At 28.1% G+C, this 24,375-nt stretch overlaps 1 protein-coding gene across 1 annotated transcript; it reads right to left on the bottom strand.

The window, feature by feature from the left end:
• Positions 1-987: 987 nt before the first annotated feature.
• Positions 988-24,375, bottom strand: LOC123305472. The gene is made up of 4 exons (XM_044887190.1): positions 24,318-24,375; positions 21,993-22,140; positions 4,518-4,929; positions 988-2,864 (listed from the first exon to the last, which is right to left on the bottom strand). The coding sequence occupies exons 1-4, from the start codon at positions 24,339-24,341 to the stop codon at positions 2,297-2,299; spliced, it is 1,152 nt and encodes a 383-aa protein (XP_044743125.1). The 5' UTR covers positions 24,342-24,375; the 3' UTR covers positions 988-2,296.

The following is a 24,375-nucleotide window of genomic DNA, read 5'->3' as shown; positions in this document are numbered from 1 at the left end:
AATAATGTCCGCAAATCAGAGTTATTGATTTCAAAAATTGCTTGGAAAAATATAAAATTGTTGTCGATCAAAAATAAAGAAAATGCTTTATGGTGTATACACTCCTGGATGCATTCATGCGTTCAGATAAATTTTATAAAAAAAATTAGTGTGATATCAGAAACATAAAAAAAATGTTTTTTTTTTTCTTAAAATTTTACCAGTCTTTGTTTTACGGACATATGTTCATTTGAACTGAATAAAACATGCTCTTTAATTTCTTATACTAACTTAGAAAACATCCGGTATTATAATAAATACTGGTAACAAAATCAATTAATATAATATTTGGAATCACAAAAGAAACAAACAAAAGTACTTCAAAATTAAGTAACTTAAATTGATTTATGTAAAAAATTTAAATACATAAATTGCAAAAAAAAAAAAAATAAAAAATAAAAGTTGAAGAGATTCATTAAAAAAAATTCTCAAGTTCTTGAATCATAAAATTAATGGCAGCTTTGTTTTTATTCTAAATTATTTTATACAAAGTCTTAATTTGTTTGAAAAGCGTATATGACAAAATAAAAAAAAAATTATTCTCTAAATAAAATATATTATATATTTTTAAAAATATAAACAGTCTTTTTTGTATTTTTTGACTATTTTATTTGGCAACATAGAAAAAAACAATGTCTACTTTTAAATAATTTTTTAGATATATACAAGAAATTTCTAAATTTTTTGTTGAGCATTTTAATACTTGAACATATCTCAAATATACAAAAAGAAATGAATGATAAATTGGGCATTTTTAAGAGGTAGCGCTCGTTGATTTGTTATTTTAATTATTATGATTATAACACAAAGACTCTGGTTAAAGTTTTATTAAAACGCATTTTAAATAATTTTAATTAAGTCACCGTGAAATATTTTTAAATAAGTATTTCTTTAAAATATTCACTCACATAGAAAATAAATAATTCATTGTCATGTCTATCTTGGGCATGCTTGGGTCAAAGTAAAAACCCATTAAATTTAAAAGAACGAAAATGTCGAATCTTTATTCCGGCTATAAGTATAGAGAAATTTTCATTATTTTAACGTTAACTACCATTTGATTAACTCCTGCTGTTATAGTCTTAACCATTCTGTATAATAAGAACAGTTTTACAAGAACGTTATACGCATGCGTTTTCTTGAAAACGGGAAAAATTTCTTCATTTAGAAGAGGTCAGCGAACATATCCACTAAAAACACAATTTTAGTGAAATGGATGCTTTCTTTAACTTCCTTTCGTTCTCAACTTAATTGAAATAGTGAGTCTTTGTGATCAAATTCTTAAAAAAAGTACTCCAATAAGAACGATATATTTTTTAATGAAATAGAGATCATATTTAACATGATATCTCTATCACTACCCTTTTGTTTAATTCACTAAGATCATTTATTACCGATAAGTCAATACATACTTTGAGAATATTTGGTTATTATAAATAAATATAGAAGAAGTTCTTGATCTATTTACCGTTTGTAAAGCATCTCGTTAGCTATTATAATATATGAAGTAAGAAGAGTTTTTATGGGCGTTCTTACGTATAAGTCAAAGAGAGACTCTTGCGACAATTTATTGTTTGTGATGCGCACGCAATCATATCATTTATTAGTTGTTTGTGTGTATACGTGACGACAGCCGACTTAAGTCATCACACACAATAAATTGTCTGAAGTGTCTATCTTTGCCTTATACATAAGAACGTCAATAAAAAAGCTCTTCTTACTTCATACATTATAATGCCTTAAAAATAGTTTAGGAGGTCATGGGCTCGACTCTCGCCAAATATCGTATATTTCAAAAGAAGTAAACGCTAATTGTCTCCGTTGGTTAAAGTCATCAAAATCATAAATATATATATATTTTATTCTTATTGGAATGCCCTAATAAAGGCGTTGGCAACCATTTTAGTCGAGAAAATGTAATTATTAAAAGGCCTTTCGGTTCTGTTTTATTTTTATATCATTTTTGCTACTTCGAAATATACTGCGCAAGTGTTAAATGATAAAATTGAGAGAACGACACGCTCAGTAATTAATTATAAAAATCGTTTGGAAAATAATGTCGCTGTATTCTGCCTATATTCATTACTACAACGTTGAAATAAAGTAAAAAATTTTATTTAAATTCATTGCAGTGTCGTGAAACTGGAAGCCACTATAGTGCGAAAATCAAAAATTCGTCGTAGGTTGCCGACGCCTGTGATTTAATGTTAAATTAAAGATATAATCTCTACAGTTTTAAAACAGAGAATTCTTTTTATTACACAAGAAATTGTCGTATGGTAATTGAAATTCGTATTAAATTATTATCAATTTTTTTATTACAATTATTCGTATGAGCAAACAATGAATCACATGGTATTTCTAATTGTTTCATAATTGAATGTTTACTTTTTAATATCGGTAGTATACCTTTTAACGTTTTATATGCACTACTAATTTCAATCCAAGCTGCAAATTTACGATTATCACCACTATTATGTTGAAAATTATTGAAAAAATTACCATCGATTTGATGAAAACATAATTTTAATTTATTCTTATGCATGTTTACTTTACACACATATATGTTACCGTGGCACAATAATGATATACAATATCGGCGACATTTATCATTTGCAGCTTTTAATTTGGCACGAAAATCATTAATTTCCATATCAATACCATTTGCTGGCACTACTGAAATTTTATGTGTATCACGTAAATGTTGGATAATGTTTGTACCTTCACCTTGCCAACTGCAGTAGGGACAACCAAGTGGCGAATATGGACAATTGATTTCATGCTCTAAACGTACGTCTAATGTTAAGTATTCTTTGCAGCCATACCTGAAATTAACAAACATATTACCTCAATAATTTTGAAAAATGTTTGGAATATATCCTAGGTGAAGCTATTCTACGAGTCTACGTATTGCAGTTATGTTTTTGTAGACACTACCTATACAAAATTGTATGTATACTCAAAGTAAATATTTGAAAAAATTTCAAATCCTTGCCAATATTTTGTAATATAAATACGTATTTTGATTGAAAAGAAATCATTATTACGAATTACCCAATCGTAATTATTCTCTTGACTTTTAGTCTCCAAAAGTATGTTATCAAATTTAGTTAATTTGTTAAATTGATGAAATTTTGGCACCAAATTAGCGAAGAAGCGAGTATTATTTTTAATAAAATCGGATTCTCGTATTAGTTGGATCTATATTTATTTAACAAGGTATTGGTGTTCACAACTCATGAAATTTATGAATCTCGTACCGTTGAGTTTGCACACTATTCATATTCATTGCAACACTTATTCTCGCTTTTTACCTTCCGAAAAATACAAAATAGCAATGCAAAAAAGAGTTTTTTTTATCCCCCAATCATTAAGCATTATTGAACAAAAATTGAACTTTAGTTAACATTGTTAGGTGCAATTAGATACTTAAGTAACAATGCAATCATAATGGTTGTATTATTTTTTTTTTTACTTCCCAATCGATCGATAGTGATATTCTAAGTGGATTCTATTTCAATTGAGTCTGTGAAAAAGATAAATTATTATTTTATTAGAATTTTGATGATTTTTTTTAATATTTTAAGTAAGACAACAAAAACGAAAAAAACTAGAAATAAGTTTTGTACAATCGAAAGAAAAAAAAATCACAGAAACAATCGAATATGAATGTTCATCTTCCCTTAATTCGATCAAACAAATATTCGTTAGATTCGAAGCCTTGGTCTTCCTTACTCAATGGTGGTAATCGGAAAAAAAGACCGAAAATATTTTGGCCCCGGAGTATTGTTGTAATTACGAGTTAGTTGGGTTGAGTTTGTCGATGATAGAGGAGTTGGTTGGATTCTGAAGTTTTTAGCCCTTATGTTCAAAAATGAGACACTATTACAGAAATTTTTTCGGTCTATTATTTCCGAGTTTTTTTTGGCAAAATCCGAAAACGGCAATTTTTTTGATCATTTTATCTGAACAAATTACTGTGCCAGTGAGTGTAAATTAAACGTGCGATTTTTCTCCATGAAAAATTTTTATTCAAAAGAAAGAAGCGTTTTTGCATTACTTGGTTATATATTTAATTCCTGCATTCCAATTTCAGTAAAAACTTTAAGACAAAAGTATAAGTTAATACACGCAAAAAAAAACTCTTGAATCGTATTTTACTCGACTATGGATAATACAAAACTTTTCATAAGATATTTTTTCATATTATGCACATTTTAGAAACTTTTTATAATCAAGGTTTTCCAAATTTTTTTTCGACTATTTTGGAGGTGGCTATTTTTGTTTGGATTCTACTCCTAAGGTTTGTATTTTCATTGAATAAGCAGTTTTATTAAAAGACTGTGGTAATATGAAATTCATTTATTTGTATATTGCAAATCCGGATATATAGCAGAAAATTCGTTTAAAAACCGGATGTGTATTCTCGGAGCTGATACTAATATTAATATAAATTAATTAAAAATAAAAATATTTACCTTGCATTACGACATGGTAATTTGATTTTAGCTAATAAACGTTCGAATGCCAAACTTCGTATACGATCATTTAAGAACATTGGAAATGAATTGTGTATGTATGGTTGACGACAAAAGGCACATTTTGTTAATTTTTGTGAACATTGATAACAGCATATGTTACCACATGAATTACATTCACTTATACCACCCCCTTCATTGTGTGAAATTACTGCGGTGGATGATTGCAATGGTTCGGTACAAATAGCACATTCTGCATACTCATTAAATAATATTTTACAATTGTAACAATTACAATAATCTGAATCTATTTTTGTTTGTGATTTGTATATTGTTCCATTGTTATCATTTAAATCGCTAAGAGTATTGTTGTTGTCCATAATTGGTGACTCTCTATCAATCGATGTTTCATCTAAAACAAAATATAAAAAAAATATTAGTTTAGAATGTAATTTAATAAGATTTCTAATTTAAATTTTGGAATTATACGTTTCAACAATGCAAAATAAATTCTGCCCGCAAAATTCCAGATCTTGTCTCTGAAGCTATATGTATATTTTTTCTGTGGTAAAATAATGAATGGGTGTACAAAAATTTCAAACGCTCAAAAATGTAACCGCCTTTTTACAACACAAGTTTTCTGCTGAACACGTCCACTATTGTTAAGTATAATTAATTTCACTAATTTAATAAATATAATAACATTAATCGAACATTATCAAATTGACATTTTATCTAAACGATATTAGTGTTTCCTTTCGAACGATATGAAAAAGCAATAAATTATTATGATAATGGCAATTAATTAAATTTGAGATAAAATATTGAAAACAATAAAAATATAGTCAGGTCAGGAATATATTAACCCTTTACCAATAATATTATTTTTAAATACAAGCATTTTAGGATTTTTCAAGAAGGACAATTTTTGATCATTTGCAATATCTAGGTTAGGTTAGGTTATATTGGCTGTCCACAAAGGACAAACTTAGGCTATAGTGCACATTGTGATACCATATATGTGTTTTATCACCTTTCCGCTGATAATTTCATTTATCAGCTCCTGAATTTCAGGCTTATCGCAATACCTAATACAATATTAACTCTATTTACGTAGTATAAAGATAATGTTTGCCATCCAAAAACTCGATGACGTGTTTTCAATGAATCATTACGGTATAAAAATTCCTAGATTCCAAAACAATTTTGCTATTGGTTAAAGCAGCTAGGTCATAAAATTTGTACACCTAAGTTAATCATAACACATGTAAAAATTCGATCCATATTTTTAATTTGGATACGGTATACAATTTCGTAAGAGGTTTAAAATTAAAAAAAAAAAAAAAAACAATATATTTTTGAGAAATCTACAATAATAAGAAATTTCGGGTTCAGAAATTGTTAATAAATATTTCTTCCAATTGCGAAAATGAGGCCTTGTGGTCAGAATTGAGCATATACCAAGGAAACATATCAAGGCGATCAAGGAAACTTAAGTTCAGTATGCAAGAAAATTTTCGTAAGATTTTAAGAAATTGAAAATTTTGTTTATTATTTGTAATACCTATTACCCTGTCATCACAACTTTACCGAAAGTTATAAAGGATCGTAAGAATAAAATATAATAAATATCTAGTTTCAGAATTTGCAGCAATTAATATTATTACAAAAATAGTTGTCAACATTTGCCTTGATTTTATCAATATTGAACGTAAATTAATCAGTAAACAGTAACATAGAGTTTGGTCTAATATTTGTAAAAATAAAGCTCATAAAGCATTTTTCAATGTAAGAGTTGTAAAAAGTTCAAGATAATTATCATAAATAACATGATTACAAATGTTTACGACCTTCAGTGTTTACATTTTATGTTGAACGATTGGTTGTTGAAATACATAACCGATAATGTTTTGATTGATAACTTTAAAAAATTATAATAAAATATATTTATTTTCAAAATGACTCAAAGGCATTATATTATAAAACATTTTTTTAATCCACCAAGAAATATATTATTATTATTATTATTTATGAAATTATTTTATTGATACAAATCTATATCCTTGTTTTACATATGTTTTTTATGCTTTTTATTTTTACAAATTAATCAACGGCTGGAAATACACCTCTGTTCAAAAAAACTGAATCAATTTGAGCCAAAATCAGTTAAAATAATCAGACTTTTTATTCGCTATGATCCGCTTAATTAAAAATAGGAATGGAAAAAGATAATTTCAATACCGATATTCGATATATCGAAATATAAACTACGCCTACCGATAGGAAAATTCAGGGCTGGTACCGAATATTTCTTAAACAAATATTGTAAAAAATAAGCAACCCTTTTGTACTTCTTCTAGCCCTCGTTCCCAAAAAATGTAGATCCAATATTTGCTCAGCATTCATAAAAAGAGCTAATAAATAATTTGAGTGCACGTTTACGGAGATATAGACCAAAACAATTTTCTCTAAGATTGAGACATTTCTCTCCTGTTTTTTTTTTGTAAGGATTCTGTACGTGATACTGTTTAAATAAAAAAATAAATCTCTGTAGTCTGAAGTAATCATAAAAACTGCCTAGAAAAATCTCTTTGAAATTTTTAGATTTTTGAAATTGAATCCATTCAAGCTTTTACCCTAAATATATCGGTAATGAAGAGATAAAAAACTTCCCTTTGCGGCTCAAACTCTTATACAATCATTATTGTGTACGTCTGTCTGTCTAACTGACTGTCATAGCCTATTTTCTCCAGATTTATTTAATGAAAAAATTCGGTAGTATTCGTTTACGGACCCTTTCACGAACGTACAGTATAAACAATAAAGTTCTGATTTTGGAGATTTATTTCGGGAGAGGGGGGCTTTAGTTAGAAAGTTAAAAAAAATTTTCCCGAGCTTATCATGTGAGAATCAAATTCTAGTGTACATTATAAGGAATGCGAATTAAAAGTATTTTTTTATATTTTTAGAATATATGCCAAAATTATGCAATTAGATTATCCGTTTGGTATTTCAATTTTTTACAAGTAAATTGTATAGAAAATGTCAAATTAAAATTATTGAAAAATAACAATTAATTAAACCCAATGCATTAAAAATTGTGAAAATAAGAAACGAAATTGCATAAATTAATTGTTACATTTTGAAAATGTTGCAAGCTACGATGGTACATTTTTGCAAATCTAAATTTTACCTTCTTAACACTGATGTTAACATTTTAATATCGGCTAAAAAACAGAGAACTTTGGTATACTTTATTTAACACTTGGTTAAATTTTTTTTGCAATATTACGCTCACTTCAAAGAGCTTCTTAGGTTTACTAAAGATGAATATTGGAGTAGGATAGTGATAGTAGTTAAAATTTCGGATAAATAATTAAATTTCGAATTTTGTAATTTATTATATAATTACGATTCTATCAAAAATCTTTTTAATATGACGTGACTTTCGTTCAATGTCACTGATTATTATCCATTGCAGCACGTAAAAAAAATGATAGATAGCCACGGGTAACAGCAGTTTGTAAAATTTAATGTCACATATTTAGAATACCAACAGTTAAAATGACTACAAGGTTAGTAGAACATATTTCATACTTCATTTCATGATGACTAAAATTTATCTTAAAATTCTTTTCCCATGCAAAAATTTTCTAGAGATTGAAAAAAGTGTAACACACCCGACCTAAAAGAACATACTTCTAGTGTATTTTGAAGATGTTTCAATCATGTTATCCTAAAAAGTATTTACATAATAATTTAAATTTTGTCATATACTTATCGTTAAATAAACACAGATACATCTGCAAGCCTAATCTACTAATGTGTGGTTTCAATATTATCACTGTAGCTTAAATATGAATCACACGAAATGAATATTGTTTATCAAACTATCTAAAAGTCCCTGTTCAATGAAAAATCATTTTTAATAGAAATTTGATTAGGTTTTTCTTTCCCTACAATCCAGTGTAAAATTATTGGCTTATTACGCATGCGTAATAAGCTATACGTATATACATAGCTATACAATTACACTACATACAACATGTTTTTTACTGCTTACTGTAGTGTACTAGTTACTTTATGTTTCGAACAAAAGTTGTTTATTTTTTTACAAGGAACATTTAAACTTTTATTGTATCTCTTACAGTTTACAGGATGGACCTTATGAATCCAAAATCCAAGACTGCAAATTTTTGTTTTTAGCTTCTTTAATAAAATTTTAAACAATGCAGTCAAACAGTTTTTATAAAGATTCATTGATTGGTCCTGGATTCTGAGATATTACGATTTTTATACCTTACGGCGTTCTATTATATGAGTAAATGTACTGGCGAAGTCAACCTTAAAAATAGGCGATCACAAATGGCAACTATTGCAAGAACTGCGATGAGAAAAATAAAGATAGGCCATAAGTTGCGTTATCTCTACCTGGCACTTAAAAGAATCGACGTTTTAAGAGCCAAAGGGTTTCGCTAATACTGTTTCAAACTCCAGTGATTGAAAACCTGTTTATTATACTAAAAATATAAATAAATTTAAAAACTGATTAAGTACACGTAATTAATACGTCATATAATAAAAAATACGTCATAGAATAAACATTTAATCATATAAAAACCCGAAATTAAAACTTTTTTTCACTTGCACCAGGCTTGGTCCAGGTCTGGTTGTTACTTTCTTTATAGGGAGTCCATATCTGAGCCTAGTCTAAACAGAATCATATACAAAAAAGTGTATTGTTTTCTCTAGGTCAAAAATCGTTTCAGATGAATTCATTTTTTAATAAATTTAAGTATACTAAACAAAACAATCGCATTTTCGTAAATTAAAATCATTATCAACAATTATTGATCAAGAATGTAATCATTTTATTTAATTTAATATAAATAATATTATTATTTAGGTAATAGTACACAATATTGTTGCATTATCGTAATAACATTTTGTTGTATTTATTTAAAAGTTAAGACAGAATATATACAATTCATGTTTGTTACTATTATTATGCAACATTTAAACTGTTTACTAAACTGGCTGACATTGCATTTTATTTGCAAAAAATTATTACGAACACATAGTGTACTATATTGTATGAAGTATATATATTTTCGAAGCCTTATGCCAGAAGATCGTGTTCGCCAAAACACAACTTTTCAGAATAGCCTATTGAGGTTTTAGCAGTTTTTAAATTGAACACCCCAATATTGAATAAAACATTTAATTTAAGTTAATCGTTATGGTTCATTTGAAATACGATTGATTAATTCCAAAAGGCCGTAAAAAAAATTGAAAATTTTTATGTTTTCTCCTGAAGTGATCTCGTTTACAATAAAATTTAATTCCAATAGGGCGTCATATTGGAATATACTATAATTTCCCTATTAAAATATTTGCATACGCGAAGATTAATTTTCTATATCTCGGTAAATATTTTTACTAAGTGGCATGATATCTCAAAATTGGTGGATACGTTCTTCTGGCATGAAGCCCTCGATATGTGTATTAGCTTTTAGCTAACTTATGTTAGTTTGTTTCAATTTCTTTCACTTTACTAATAACATTAATAAATAAATGCAATATGATGTCAGGTGTGGAGACATTAAACAATTTGATGGGAGATTGTATGCATATTTTTAAGCTAGGTAGAAGCTCTAGAGCTAGGACGCGTTTTGAAACATAAGCCTATCTATCACGAACTTTAAGTAACAATATTATTTTGTCTAATAAACGTCAATGCATATTGTTTTGAAAATTGAACTTATGTTGATTTTAGTGACTTTTTCGAAATTTTCAAAGTGTAAAATCGTCTATTACACACTCAAAGTAAAATTTTTAAAGGATGTCAGTTGATTGGAAAATTAGTGATTATTGTAGTCTAACGGTTCTAACTTCATTTCTTATTCATTTTGAGTGTGAAAATGAACGCTTTCCAACTACCATGAAAATTTCTTCTAATCTATCTACCTTTACGACTCTGCAGGTGAGAGGCCAGTTCCTTGATTTATATAAACTTGAACGACATTGTAATTGCTTTTCTATCATCTGCCCGTCCGTGAACATGATACACACACGATATTTCATCAGCTTAAAAGTGCCTTTGAATTCAGAATAGGGTGAAACAGTTTATCGTAAACTATAAATTTTTTAATTTTCAATTTCGGCACAAAGAGTCTAATATAAATTTTAAGGTATGAGTGCTTTTTTAAGTTGACATATGCTTTAAAGTCGATAAATGAATAGATTACTAGTTATGGAGTATAGTAAGCTTTTCATTGAGTTCGAAAACCTAGGTCACGTTTAATGTCTGCGTAAGATGTGAGCCTACACACCCAACATTTTTTGCTTGAAGCATTTTTATCGATAAAAGTTATTTTTCGAGTTTCAACCACATTTTAACTCAAAAAAGGATCCTGTATATATCAAATATGGTGGAATATGGACGCCACTTAGCTTAACCATGCATTGCCAACCAAACTAAACGTGTATGCAAAATTTTAGCTCAGTCGGTTGAGGATAACAGTTATAGTGAATTCGCATTCGCATATTTTTTAAATATTTGCATTCGCAAGAAGCCATGCAAATATTTTGGTAATGTTTTTGACAAAATGAAATTATTTACCGATATTGAATGAAAAAACAACTAATAAGAATTAATAAATTTAAGCCAAACAGACTTATACGGTTTATTTTTAATGGACTTATATGACGAACTCTTTCACGCTGATGAAAAATTATATGTAATTAAGTTAATACAAAACAATTTGCGGTCGCTTCGTTTGAAAGTTAACATTTTCTTTCGCATCGCGAATATTGGAGATAAACCAAGTTAAACATTCCTATTCGCAAATGAACAAAATACAATATTCGGCACATCACTAAACTGTTTTAAAATTCAGTTAGGTAAATAAAAGCTTATCACAAGTGAAATTTAGAAAATCCTTGTTAACCGATTTTTGAAAACTTCCATAAAATGTTCTCAATCAAGTAGGTTCGACCGTTTAGACGCACAGATAAACACTTTAAACTTATAACATTCCTTCTTAAATCCATATCAAAGAGATGGTAAAGGACATCAGATGAGTTGAAAAGGATACTTAGAGAGCTATCATTTTTTGGGACAAATTTTTGGAAATATTTTAATTCAAATTGAAATATTTGTTGACTTTGTTCTTTTTAATTATTGTTTTGAATTACCTAATTATTTTACCATTTCACTTTTCGAAATAAATTGAACCAGGTTTATTTGACTATTCATTATTTGTATGTTAAAATTATAGTAATTATCTATATGTTAAAATTATATGTGATGCCGTTTCAAAAAACTGAATAAATTTTGAAGATCATCGCCAGTTTTTTAGTTTTTTCGGGTACGGATACTTTAGCTCGCACTTGTTTATCCGTTCAGGCGCTACGACGCCACAGACAGACACACACACACACACACACACACATATAGCGGTCAAACTTATAACAGCCTTTTTTTTTTTTAGTTCGGGGATAAAAAAAGAAATTTATGGCCCAATTTATTTATACCTTTTAAAAGATACGCTCGTGTAATTTCACATACCTATTCTATACTTTTGATTACACAAAATACATATAAATATGTTATGATATTTTATAATCTGTAAAAAGTTCTATCTATCTATACACATATACCACATACACACTCATACATTTTAATATTTTTAATAAATTGCAATATTTTAATTGGAACACTGACTTTATACAATATTATTTAGTAACAAATTTTTCATATTAAAAAAATCTCTATTATAAAATAAATAATAAAATTTAGTTCATCATATATTATAATATTATAAATTTTATCTTAAATAAAAAAATAAAAAATAAAACATTATATTCTCTGTGGACTAATGTATAAATTATAATAGGTAATTGTTTAAAGAGTGATAAGGTGTACTACACAGAAGTACCGAAACTAAAGTATAATTATGTACATATTTATAATTGTTTAATGACATCGAGTACGAATACACTGAGTTTTGTAGGTATTGATATCGTATGTTGCACTAAAGCAGGGACGTCCGACCTTTTGTCTGCATAAGTCGCCGTTCTGCTCTTTTGTTAATGATTTGCCGGCCTCATTAAAAACTTCTCCATTCATTTTTTTATTTGGCTCTCCGATATCCACAGTGATACCGTTTATCAATTATCGACGCTTTTAAAACCAGCACAAATATTTCGACGTTTTTATTTCATAATATCTAACCTACTGAAGTCTAAATTCCATAAATTCAAAATTAGTTTGTGAATGTATTTAAGGTCTTTGCGATCCGTATACACGCGGATTGGAAACGTCTTCTCTATAGGGTAAAATCACGGAGGTGGCTAAGAACCTAACGAATTAGTTTAACGTATTTAAGGAAAATATTTTTTTGGGAAAAAAAAATTAATCTGAAAATTTGTGTTTTTTGCTTGAAATTTAAACACATTCTGTGCAAATACAATAACGATTAAATCAAACAGCAATACTCATTTTGCGTTATCCAGAGGTTTTTGAGCCAAAAATTCCACTGACACAAATTTGAATTATTCAATATCCTTGATTTTTTTAATAACAGATCATATGTTAATTTTCTATTTTTAAAATTATCTCATTTTCTGATTCTTTCAGTATAATTTATTACGATTATAGTATTTTATTCTATTTACTTATACCTTGTGTATATGTTATACCTTTCACGTGGGCATTACTTAGATAGTTACCCTCCCTCAATTTTTTTATAGTATTTAGATCCTCTGGTTCCTAGTTTTGATTTAACAGAATAGTCTCGTCAAGTGCTTATGTACCCTGCGATTCCTTCTGAGAAAGTGATCCCACTCAAATTTTCTGAAAATTTGGGAAATATTAGTTCTTGAAGAGTACAACTTAAATATATCAGAAGATTTTAAGTTTTGAAATATTTCACCTAAAAGATGAAATAAACGTTAAAGTGTTTTGTTATCATTGAGAAAATTTTTGATGGATTGGAATTTTTGAATTTTCTAAAGCTCATATTTTTTAATATTCCAAATTCCTATAAAAGTATAATTAATAATTTATTATAATATAATAAATTATATAATATTTTATATATGTGGTGGTCCACCCATATATATCCGCCACTATCGTTTTTCCGATAGTTGTTAAACTACGTATCATGCTAATACGCTCTCGATATCATAAAAACTACTATTAGTATTAGTAACGAATAAATACACAGGGTATTATAATATAAACAATTAACTAAAGCTAATTGTTACCTTTATTGAAAAACTGATAAGCAACAAAGCGTAAAGTTTATAAGTACTGAAAGTAAAACATATCCCAGTTTTTAATCATTTAATGGCGTCAACAATGTTTATATTTCAATATTATTGTTAATCATATTATTTACATTTAAAAAAAGATTCCGATTAGGTCACTATTAAGTATTAATAATGTTTTATCTATATGCTAGTATTATTACAATCACCTGTTTTACGACTTTCCATTTTACACATTCTTTACACAAACTTTTTTTTTGTTTTCTTGAAAAATTTTTATTACTTTGAATGCAGGCAGTGAGCGCGCATATGTGACAAAAATTTATGTTCTTGATTGCTACTAATCATTACAAATTTTTATATGAAATAATTTATATCAATAAAAATTATGAGAATTTTTTTAATCAAACAAGAGTATTTTCTTTTGGGCTCTGTAGAGCCAGAACTACCAAATGTTTGTCGAGCGCTAGTATTTTTAAATTGGTTTACATCGATATAGTCCTGGATCCCAAGGTATTCCCTTACCCGATTGATGTCAGCTGAAACAGAATTTTAAGGGTAGATGATCGAAAACACACCCACAAAAACATCTTTGGCTTATTTAAAATGCAAACAACTCTTTGGCTTAGTTAATACAAAAAATATTTTTTGAATGTCACGTTTTTTAGATATTTTATCAGTTCATTGCTCGGTAGCTACAGAACTTAGGTTCATTTTTAAAAAATTTAAATTGTTCGAGCAAGCCAAGGAGTGTGTAGAAATATTTTGTTTATCGAAACAAACGAATTTTTTATCGAATTACATTTTTTTGGGCTTGTCAAATTTCCACCCTTGAAGTTGTGATTCAGGAGGCAGAAATATAGCGATCTCAATCGACCATGGAAATCCCTTGAGTGCTTCGACAAATAAGATGGGACAAAGTTACCCTACAAGAAATTACATATCGCAAATGGCAGCTTTGCTAATTACGCTATCTTTAAGATAGTGTAACTGTTTCAAGAACTTCCCCATAAAATATTATCCAACATAGCATACATCAAAATACATAATCTACTTTTCTATAGTTTAGTATCTGATTTACTGAAAAAAGTTTCAAGGAAGCATACTGACCTTTTTTAAGCAGGTTTAAACAGAAATTTTAAAATTTTTATTCAATCTGAGTATGCTATGATTTTGATAATTTTTTATGCGTAATTGTAGTTAGTAATTATTACTTGGGGTATTCATAGTTTTAAATTAAGAATAAACGTAATAAGTAAATTACAATTTATATTAATGAATATAAATTGAACGCCCTTATATTCATTTTACACATATTTGTTTATCTGATATACAGATTGCAAACAGTAGTCAAATTTTAAAAAATCAATAAGTTTACAATAAGACAATATTTTATTTTTAGCCCCATGCCTAAAAAAGGGGTGTTATAACTTTGACCGCTGGGTGTGTGTGTGTGTTTGTCTGTCTGTGGCAGCGTAGCGCCTAAACGGATGATCCGATTTTAATTTTTTTTGGTTTCGTTTGAAAGGTAATTTAATGGAGAGTGTTCTTAGATATGTTTCAAGTACGAGTTTAAGGTTCCGTGTCCGAAAAATTTGTCAGTTTTTTTTTTAAATTTTGTTAATTTCACTTGTTTCTCAAAAGTATTATACTAAAAGAGACTCGAATTTTAGAAGCTTATAAAATCTTAAAGCCAAAAGTAATCATCAGATCGCACCAAATAATCAAAATACGGGAATTCTTAATGATAGTGATTTTGTTTGATCACATGATTAATAATAATAAAGTACAAAATTTACATCAGGGAAAGTTATAATAATTTCCACCCTTCAATTAAACAACATAAAAACATGGTAGAATGATTCATCAGATGTCGTAAATGATCAAATGGGAAAATTTAAACAATAAATTTAAAAATTAGAAAGATGTCACTTGATATATTCGTTTAATATTGCCGAATTTTGGATATATATTAAAATGTCTCATTCAAAAACAATTGTATAAGTTTTTTATAAATATAAACACATCTATTGCACCTGGTATGACAAATTTATTATCTGATCATTGTTTTTAATACATACGATTAACCAAAGAGTATAAGATAGAGGAGAGGTTGCGTATACAGGTACGAATGCTATCTGGTATTTGGGTCTTGTAAATACTACTGTAATATTTACAACAGATTCAGTTCATGTTGTTACGATAATATTACACAGAGTATAGTGTGGCGCAGTGAAAGCATGCTGGGCACATGGCCCAGAGATCCTTAGATCGAAACTACGCTCTGTTAACAGAACTTTTTTAACAAAATTATGGAGATGAAGAGCGATTATGACTGGACCCAATCACTAGAGGCGTTAAAACTCGTACAATCTTTTTTAACGTTGCCAGTAATGGAAGCCTTCTCCTCTATTGTATACCCTTTACGTTTAACATTTACAAAGACTTAGATGTCATTTTAACATTCTAAAACACAAAATTTGGAATATCTCGGTAACTATAAGCAAATCTATGCAAACTAAATTTTTTTACAATGGTTTGGTTAGTTTTCTACTAAGAAAATTAAGATTAAATTTCTATTTTCATTGTTAATCAATTTTTTTTTCTTACAAATTAACGCATACAAATAGTACTTTGTATTCTTTGAATAAATTTATCATTACATAACACTTCATTAATCTATATTTTCCGTGAATTAGTTAACATGCAAAATTTCCCACATTTAAACAGTATGTACAGAATGATTTAAAAGAGTAAGTGTACATTATTTAATATGATTTCCGTAATTTTTTGTTTAGTATGTAGAAAAGCTAATTATTAAATTTTCGTAAGAGTAGTACTAGCTTTACGTTGGTTCTCATCCACGATGCACTCTACCGATGATAGCTAAAAATCTGACCCAAAAGGGCATTTTTTAAAAAGGTCAAATAATCTACCACAATTTTTTTGAAACCAAAATTATTGTTAGCGTAGTTGCGATGTTTTTTAATGTCTTATGCCGAGCGCTAATTGAGACACAACGCAATGTGGTATAACGCAGTTTTATGTAAATTGAGTCAATGAGTAACGCTGGTATATAGTGGGCTCTGTATATTTTTGTGTATAGTGGCGTGGTGAAATTTGTACTTTTTTAAGTTGACATATGCTTGAAACTCCATAGATAAACTTTATTAAGGAAAATGCTTCAAACGAAAAATGATAGTTTCAAAGGCACACATCTTATATCGGCATTCGATTCGATGGCATGAAGTTTTGAGATTCAATTAAAATCTCACTCTGATTCATAACTGACAAACATTAGATGAAAATTTTTTTGTAAACCGAATAGTTTAGTCAGTAACTGATAGCAAAAATATAGCTTTTTTTTAATACTCGTTATAATTTAATAAATAGAATTTAGTTAATAAAATTTTCTCCTGTGAAGCGAATGAATCGCTTATATCGAAAAAAAAAAACCATATCATTCATTCAACTATTTCATGGCAAAAATTTAGAAAATTAGAAGCATACATGCACAAAAATAATTTAGATGAAATTTTTAATTTTTCTGTAACTAAAATACGAGTAAGACAATGACAACCTAACCAGTGACAACCAATGCTACGAGAAAGAAAGAGAGGCAACATTTTTTTCTACCTATCTCATTACTATTAATAGAGAAACTGAGATAGGTAGAAGAGTCGTATATCCGTCTCGCTTCCTCCTCTATGAGCAATGCGGACTTGGATAAAGAGACACACAATAAAGTTATAACAATGGTGACTTCGACTTAAAATAACTCGCCCATGCCTGGAGTATACATACTTTGAAAAGAATTTTGATCGAAAAAACATTCTTAGAGTTTATTTCTAATATATTGTAAAATGTTAATGATAAATTCTATAAATTTATTGAACTCAAAATAATTGAAGGTAAATATTTGTAATACGTTATATGTTAAGTTTTATTTAATTAAAAACCATTCTTTTAATGAGTCACTTTGTAAACATTTTAGAATTGACTTCTCTTTTGTTACAATTTTATTGGTATTTATTATTAAATAACTTACTTACCTATAACTAACTCTATTTACCGGTAATAAAATTCACATATATCATTGTTTAAAATAATAAATTCTATCATTTAATTTATTATTACTTTTTTTTTTAAATACATCATTTTTCAAAATAATCATCTGTTTTAAAAGAATTTGACGGCATACTTTAAACACGGAAAAACCAAATAATATAAAAATTGTTATACCGTGTATATGAAATATACCAAGGTATACTAAGTTTAGTTCCAAGTTTGTAACGCTTAAAAATATTGATACTATGAACAAAATTTTGGTATAGGTGTTCATAAAATCACCTAATTAAATCAGGTTGTCTGTCTGTTTTTATAGCATGCTTAGGACGTAAAAAGTGTGGTCGAGTTCGTAAATGAGCAACATATGTCAATTGGGTCTTGGATCCGTAGGACTCATCTTGTAAACCGTTAGAGATAGAACAAAAGTTTAAATTTTGAAAAATGTTCCCTATAAAAAAATAAACAACTTTTGCTTGAAACATTTTTTCGTAAACATCACTGTTTACCTATGAGAGCGCAAATTGTATAGTATGTATTATATGAGAATATCAGTTGTATATGTGTGACATGTATGCATGTGTAACGTGACAGTGTAATCAACACTGTCTATACATGGTATTTCAACAATTAACTCAGTCAATTGTTTGTTTTCACTTGTTTTAATATAAATTTCTTTAACAAAAATAAGCCGTGGTAAATCAATCAATCTCTTAAACCATTGTACTGATTTCTATTTTATTATGCAGGCTTGATATTTCATCTACTGGCTTGCTGTTAATTTTAAAAATTTGCTTTGTATACTACGCTGTCTGAAGCAGGTAAGTCGGTAATTGGAAAAAAAAGACCGAAAATTTTTATAGATCCGGTGTATTTTTATAATTACGAGTTGATTGGATTTAGTTTGTCAACTATAGGGGAATCAGCTTGGGTCCTGAAATTTTAGCTCTTTTGTTCAAAAATAGGACCCTGTTACAGATATTTTTTCGATCTATTTTTTCCTAAATCCAGATAAGTCAATAGCTTTAAAAAAAGAACTCATTCTATTTTAGTACAATGCGATTTATTTAACTGAATTGTTGGATTAAAAATTTAAGACAATTTTGTTTTCTCAAAATCAGTTTTAATGAGTTGCTGCCTTGGAATACTGACCTCGTAGTCACAGGGTTAGGGCTAGTTGATGGGTTTTTTGCTGGATTAAAAATCGAGGCAATTTTGTTTACACGAAGTCATTTTTGTTAACTTGCTAGTGCGAAATACCATGACCTCGTTGTGTGTATGAGGCATAAGTAAAAAGCGCTTATTATAAACAAGCCGATGCTTTTTCTAAATAACTTTTAAATGGAGCACATTTTTATTATTTTATTTTATTAAATGATTAAACAACCTTTCACATATTTATAAAATAGGCCGCAGTTCATTTGTCAGCCTCTGGCCGCCGTACAAACATATTTATTTTTAAGAACTTTGTGATTTTGTAATTTCAACGATGTCTTTTCCAAGTACAGTATCACCAGTTAGGGTTGATCAAATCTAAAGTTTGAGTGACCAAAATGATGTCAAACTAGAAGTGTACTCCGATTACGTTACCCCTGACTTTTTCCCGGAAAGGAAGTAATTTTTAGGAGAACATTTGAAAAGAAATCGACGAATACCCGAAAACATCGGAAAATATTTTTTTCTTAATCAAAATACACAAAACAAAAAATCATGTGAACTGGAATTTAACAATTTTTTTTTTAAATTTTTAATTTTGTATGAATTACATGCTTTTCTGGGCATTTTGTTATGAAAAAGACGCTTACATTTTCTTTAATAGCCCAAGGGAAGGTAATACCTTAAGACAGTGCTGCCTAAATAAAAAATGACGAAGAAAAATTTGTTGAGTAAATAGAACAATTAAGCCTACACCTATCAGCGATCTACAATTTATTTCGAAAATAAAGCCTTTCCAGATTGTATTATTCAATACAATTTTTCAAAATAAATGTTTGAAACAGTATAATAAAAATTGTTGAATTATTCTTTTGGACACCCTGTATTATCAAATTAGATCCATAAAACGTATTTAAATGAACAATTTGCAAACTACAGATAAAATACTGTTATTTGGTCAACATTTCAGGTCTTTATAATGCCTCCTGCATTGTAGATAATTGTTTAAAAAGAAAAGATCCTTGCATCTTAACATGACTCATCATATTGTCTATGAATAAATTACGGTCGCTTACGTTTTATGATGCAATGTCCGGTATTGAAACTACGGAGCACATTTTTTAATATTTAAGTTCATTATCTTTTTTAAATATATTTTGAAAATATTAAAAGCAATATTATTAGGGATGAGTGCAAATGCACCAGTTTTTATACCATGTATATTGTATATGAAATATATCAAGGTATACTAAGTTTAGTTCCAAGTTTGTAACGCTTAAAAATATTGATGCTACGAACAAAATTAAGGTATAGGTGTTCATAAAATCACCTAATTAGTCCATTTCCGATTGTCTGTCTGTCTGTCGTCCATCCGTCTGTCAATAACTCAAAAACAGAAAAAGATTTCAAATTTTTACAGCATGCTCCGGGCGTAAAAAGCGAGGTCGAGTTCGTAAATGAGCAACATAGGTCAATTGGGTCTTGGATCCGTACGACCCATCTTGTAAACCATTAGAGATAGAACAAAAGTTTAAATGTAAAAAATGTTCCTTATAAAAAAAATTAACAACTTTTGTTTGAAACATTTCTTTGTAAACATCACTGTTCAGCCGTGAGGGCGCAAATTGCATAGTGTGTATTATATGGGAATATTAGTTATGTATGTGTGACACGTATGGATGTGCTATGCCTTAAAGTAATCAACACTGTCTATGCATGGTATTTCAACAATTAACTCAGACAATTGTTTGTTTTCACTTATTTATAATCAGTTCATTCAAGATGAATTTCGGTTATTTACATTGTTAATAAAGGAAATTGATTCTTTTCAAGCTCCAAGTGATCAGAAAGTCACAATGGAATCTAGCAGAAAAAATCCAAAAAAAAAAAATACAAATTTTGAAGTAACGATTATTTTCAAAACTTGACTAGCAAAATTTCTAAGCAAAAAATGGTGGGCATTAAATAAAACCACAAAACAATGCGGAATGAATGCAAAATCGAACCCGATAATTTTGTAATTATAATTTGCTCATACATGAACACCCATACAGAAAATAGTACAATAAGTTCTTATGCTGGATGATTTTTTAAAAAAAGTTCCATCTTTATACTTTCGGAATTAAGTACTACATATTTTCTATCAGATTATTGTTCTTTGACACAAAATTTTTTTTCCTAGGCCTAAATTTTCGGTACCTAAACATACGGTATTGGATAGCAATAAAAACTATGACAATTAAATAGCAGTTACTTGAATTTGATAAACAATAAGAATCGGTAAAAAAATTTGGAAATATACTGTTTAATTTTCTTGGTGGAAACTTTTTAACCTGAAAATACCTTAAAAATCAGTTTGCCAAAAAAAAAGGTTTTGGAAAAAAATAGCTTTTTTGCGTTCTAATAAAAAAAAACTAATTTGATCCCTGTCTGAAGTGTAACAAAAACTCTTTTAACTAAATGCTCTTTTTTCATTCCTCCTACGACTGGAACGATACAAAAATCACCTCTATAGGTATGCATTCCTTCACATACATGACTATGCCTATATCGCCAAAATTATAAATTTTTTAGCTCAAATTTTTACAAATCTATTTAATTTAAAGCAAAATATTTCAAAAATTGTTTAATAAAGGAAAACTTTTGAACTTTTTCCAAAAGTTTTTAAAATTATGAAATAAGAAAAATTTTACTAAATGATCAAAAATATATTACGTCACACAATTTTAAGATTACTAGACCTCTTATTTACCTATTCTGAATCCTCCCCCCCATCTACCTAGTAACGCCACACTTTAATTATGCATTATTCAATAATATTTAAATGAAAAATATTCCCGAGTTGGTCACATTTTTCCACAAATTTGTCCTCTATTTAAAAAAAATTCTTAGTGACATAATTAATGGTCTTTATATATCCCACTCTCCGTTTTTTATCTTCATTCAAGTTATGTATTTTGCATGTCTATAGATTGCACTTACCTGCAAAAAATCCTTTAATATTTACTGATGGATCACGTGATGGTCTCGGTAATTCTCTTGGATCAATTGTTTCTAATGTATTATCTGCTTCGTATACGGTATTAGAGGTAGATGAGGAATGTCGTAAGCGTGATATAATACGCTCACTCTGCAAATAAAAATAAAATTTCTAAAATGAATCACTCTACCCTAAAAGCAAATCTAATTTTTTTAGAAAAGATGCTACATAAAACTAATTACTTAAAATTCTTAGAATATTTTTTTATTCATAAGTTTATTAATAACTGTTACTTCTAATTATAATAAGTCGCATACAGTTATTATTGAATATTAATTTTTAGCAAGAAAAAAATTGCAGTTAGTGAAGGTCATTAAAAAAATTATTTCATTCTTTTTATAATTTTTACTATTAAAAATCTTATGTGAGCTCTATATTATTAGAATACCTAAGTACTTTATTTAACAAGATTTACCAACAACAAAACAGACAGCGGTAGACATTAGAATGTTGAAACTTTATCCAAATGAATTTTCAAAAATCAGAAAACCGCATTTATCTTTTAACTGGCTTCATACTTTTTGTGCCATTTATATGAAATATATTAAAATTAAGTTTAGTCCCAAGTTTGTAACGCTTGAAAATATTGATGCTACCAACAAAATGTTGGTATAGGTGTTCATAAAATCACCTAGGTAGTCCGTTTTCGATTTTCTGTCTGCCTGTCAACACGATAACTCAAGAACGAAAAGAGATATCAAGTTGAAATTTTTATAGCGTGTTAAGGGCGTAAAAACTAAAGTTGACTTCGTAAATAAGCAACATAGGCCAATTGGGTCTTGGATCCGTAGGACCCATCTTGTAAACCGTTAAGAGATAGAACAAAAGTTTAAAAAAATTTCAAAATATGTCGTTTTTTAAGATTTTTCCATAAGAGCAATGTATTAAAACTCGAACTTAAAAATTTAATAATTAATGGCTCTGATGAACCCCCTCCCCATCCCTGAAACTTTGATAATTAATTTAAATGTATTTCAACTACAAATAAAAAAATCAATCCTAAATCTTTAAGTTGCTACCTTAAACGAATGTTTGTGGCCACTACATATTTTGGACTAAACTTATAATACCTTGTGTATAAGAATTTAAAAATACAGTAGAACGCCGATTATCCGAATTAATTGGGACCGGGGTCGATTCGAATAATCGAAAATTCGGATAATCGTACATAGACTGGCACATATGTAATTCAAAACATGTTGTGTCTTGCCTCTAGCTTTCAACCATAACAATTCAAATATATCAGGACTCCAACGAGTTCCAACTTGTTACAACAAAACAAAAATTACATACATACTTAATTTATATAAATATTTTTTTATTACACTGATTCGGATAATTGGTTATTCGGTTAATCGGCGTTCTACTGCAAAACTAAATGCAAAAACAGCCCCTACATACATTTTGTAAGACCAAATACACAACAGTGACAAACAAATTTTAAATTGAATCGTTTGTGACACTGATGGCATAAAATAATTGAAATGTGCATGTCATAACGTTTATTGTTCTTGAAATATGTAATGTTTTAACGTTTATCATTCTTGAAATATCGTGTTCACATTCAAACTATTTACTTGACACATCCAAAGAAACTATCGTCCAAAATCGAAAAAAAGTAATATCTACATAAATGAAAGTTTTTATTGCAATAACTTGAAATCAAAATTCTATAGAATAATTAATTTTCCTTGAAATATAAAAAATCTATTTCATAGGGTGTATGTTCGTATATTTTGGAAAAATTAATATTATACAAAATATGAATCTTCTCTTTCTCAGAATAGTTTTTGAGATACTTTTACCAAAAATGGATTAAGAATTTCCTAGAAAATTTAAGGTGGAATAAAAATTTTTAAGTAATTTTAAAAGATAAGTGAGTTTTACTGATTCAAACAATAACTCTCACTAGATTTACCCCAAATTTTTATTATTTATATAAAAAAAATTCAATTTTTAATTAAAATCTATCTTTCAGGAAAAAAAATTTACGTAACAATTTTATATTTTATTCCATAAAAGGTACTAAATAATTATTGCTTCATATAAATTTACCAATACAAACGAACGATGAATCAACAATACATAGGTATAGTTGAGAAAAACTTGTTGAAACTTGTTATGAAATAAAATAGCTTTAAAATTATTTATCTATTTTATTAAAACAAAAGAAATTTAATAAATTGATTTAATTTCATTCAAAATTAGCTTTAAAATTAAAGAATTTTAATCGTAAATTTAAAAAATATAAATTTTAACCAACTTACCCATTTTTTTAATTCTTTGAACATGGTTTTAAAGTTTTAAATTCTTAGAAAATTTTCA

Source organism: Chrysoperla carnea, chromosome 1, assembly GCF_905475395.1.
Source record: "Chrysoperla carnea chromosome 1, inChrCarn1.1, whole genome shotgun sequence".
NCBI lineage: Eukaryota > Metazoa > Arthropoda > Insecta > Neuroptera > Chrysopidae > Chrysoperla > Chrysoperla carnea.
This window is presented reverse-complemented; position numbering and strand designations above follow the sequence as displayed.

Excerpts from the sequence above, each read along its gene's own strand:
- LOC123305472 (XM_044887190.1), bottom strand. The coding sequence starts at position 24,341 with ATGTTCAAAGAATTAAAAAAATGG. Across the intron at positions 22,141-24,317 it reads TCAAAGAATTAAAAAAATGG|AGTGAGCGTATTATATCACG; the intron begins GTAAGTTGGTTA and ends TTTTATTTGCAG. Across the intron at positions 2,865-4,517 it reads TTACCATGTCGTAATGCAAG|GTATGGCTGCAAAGAATACT; the intron begins GTAAATATTTTT and ends TGTTAATTTCAG.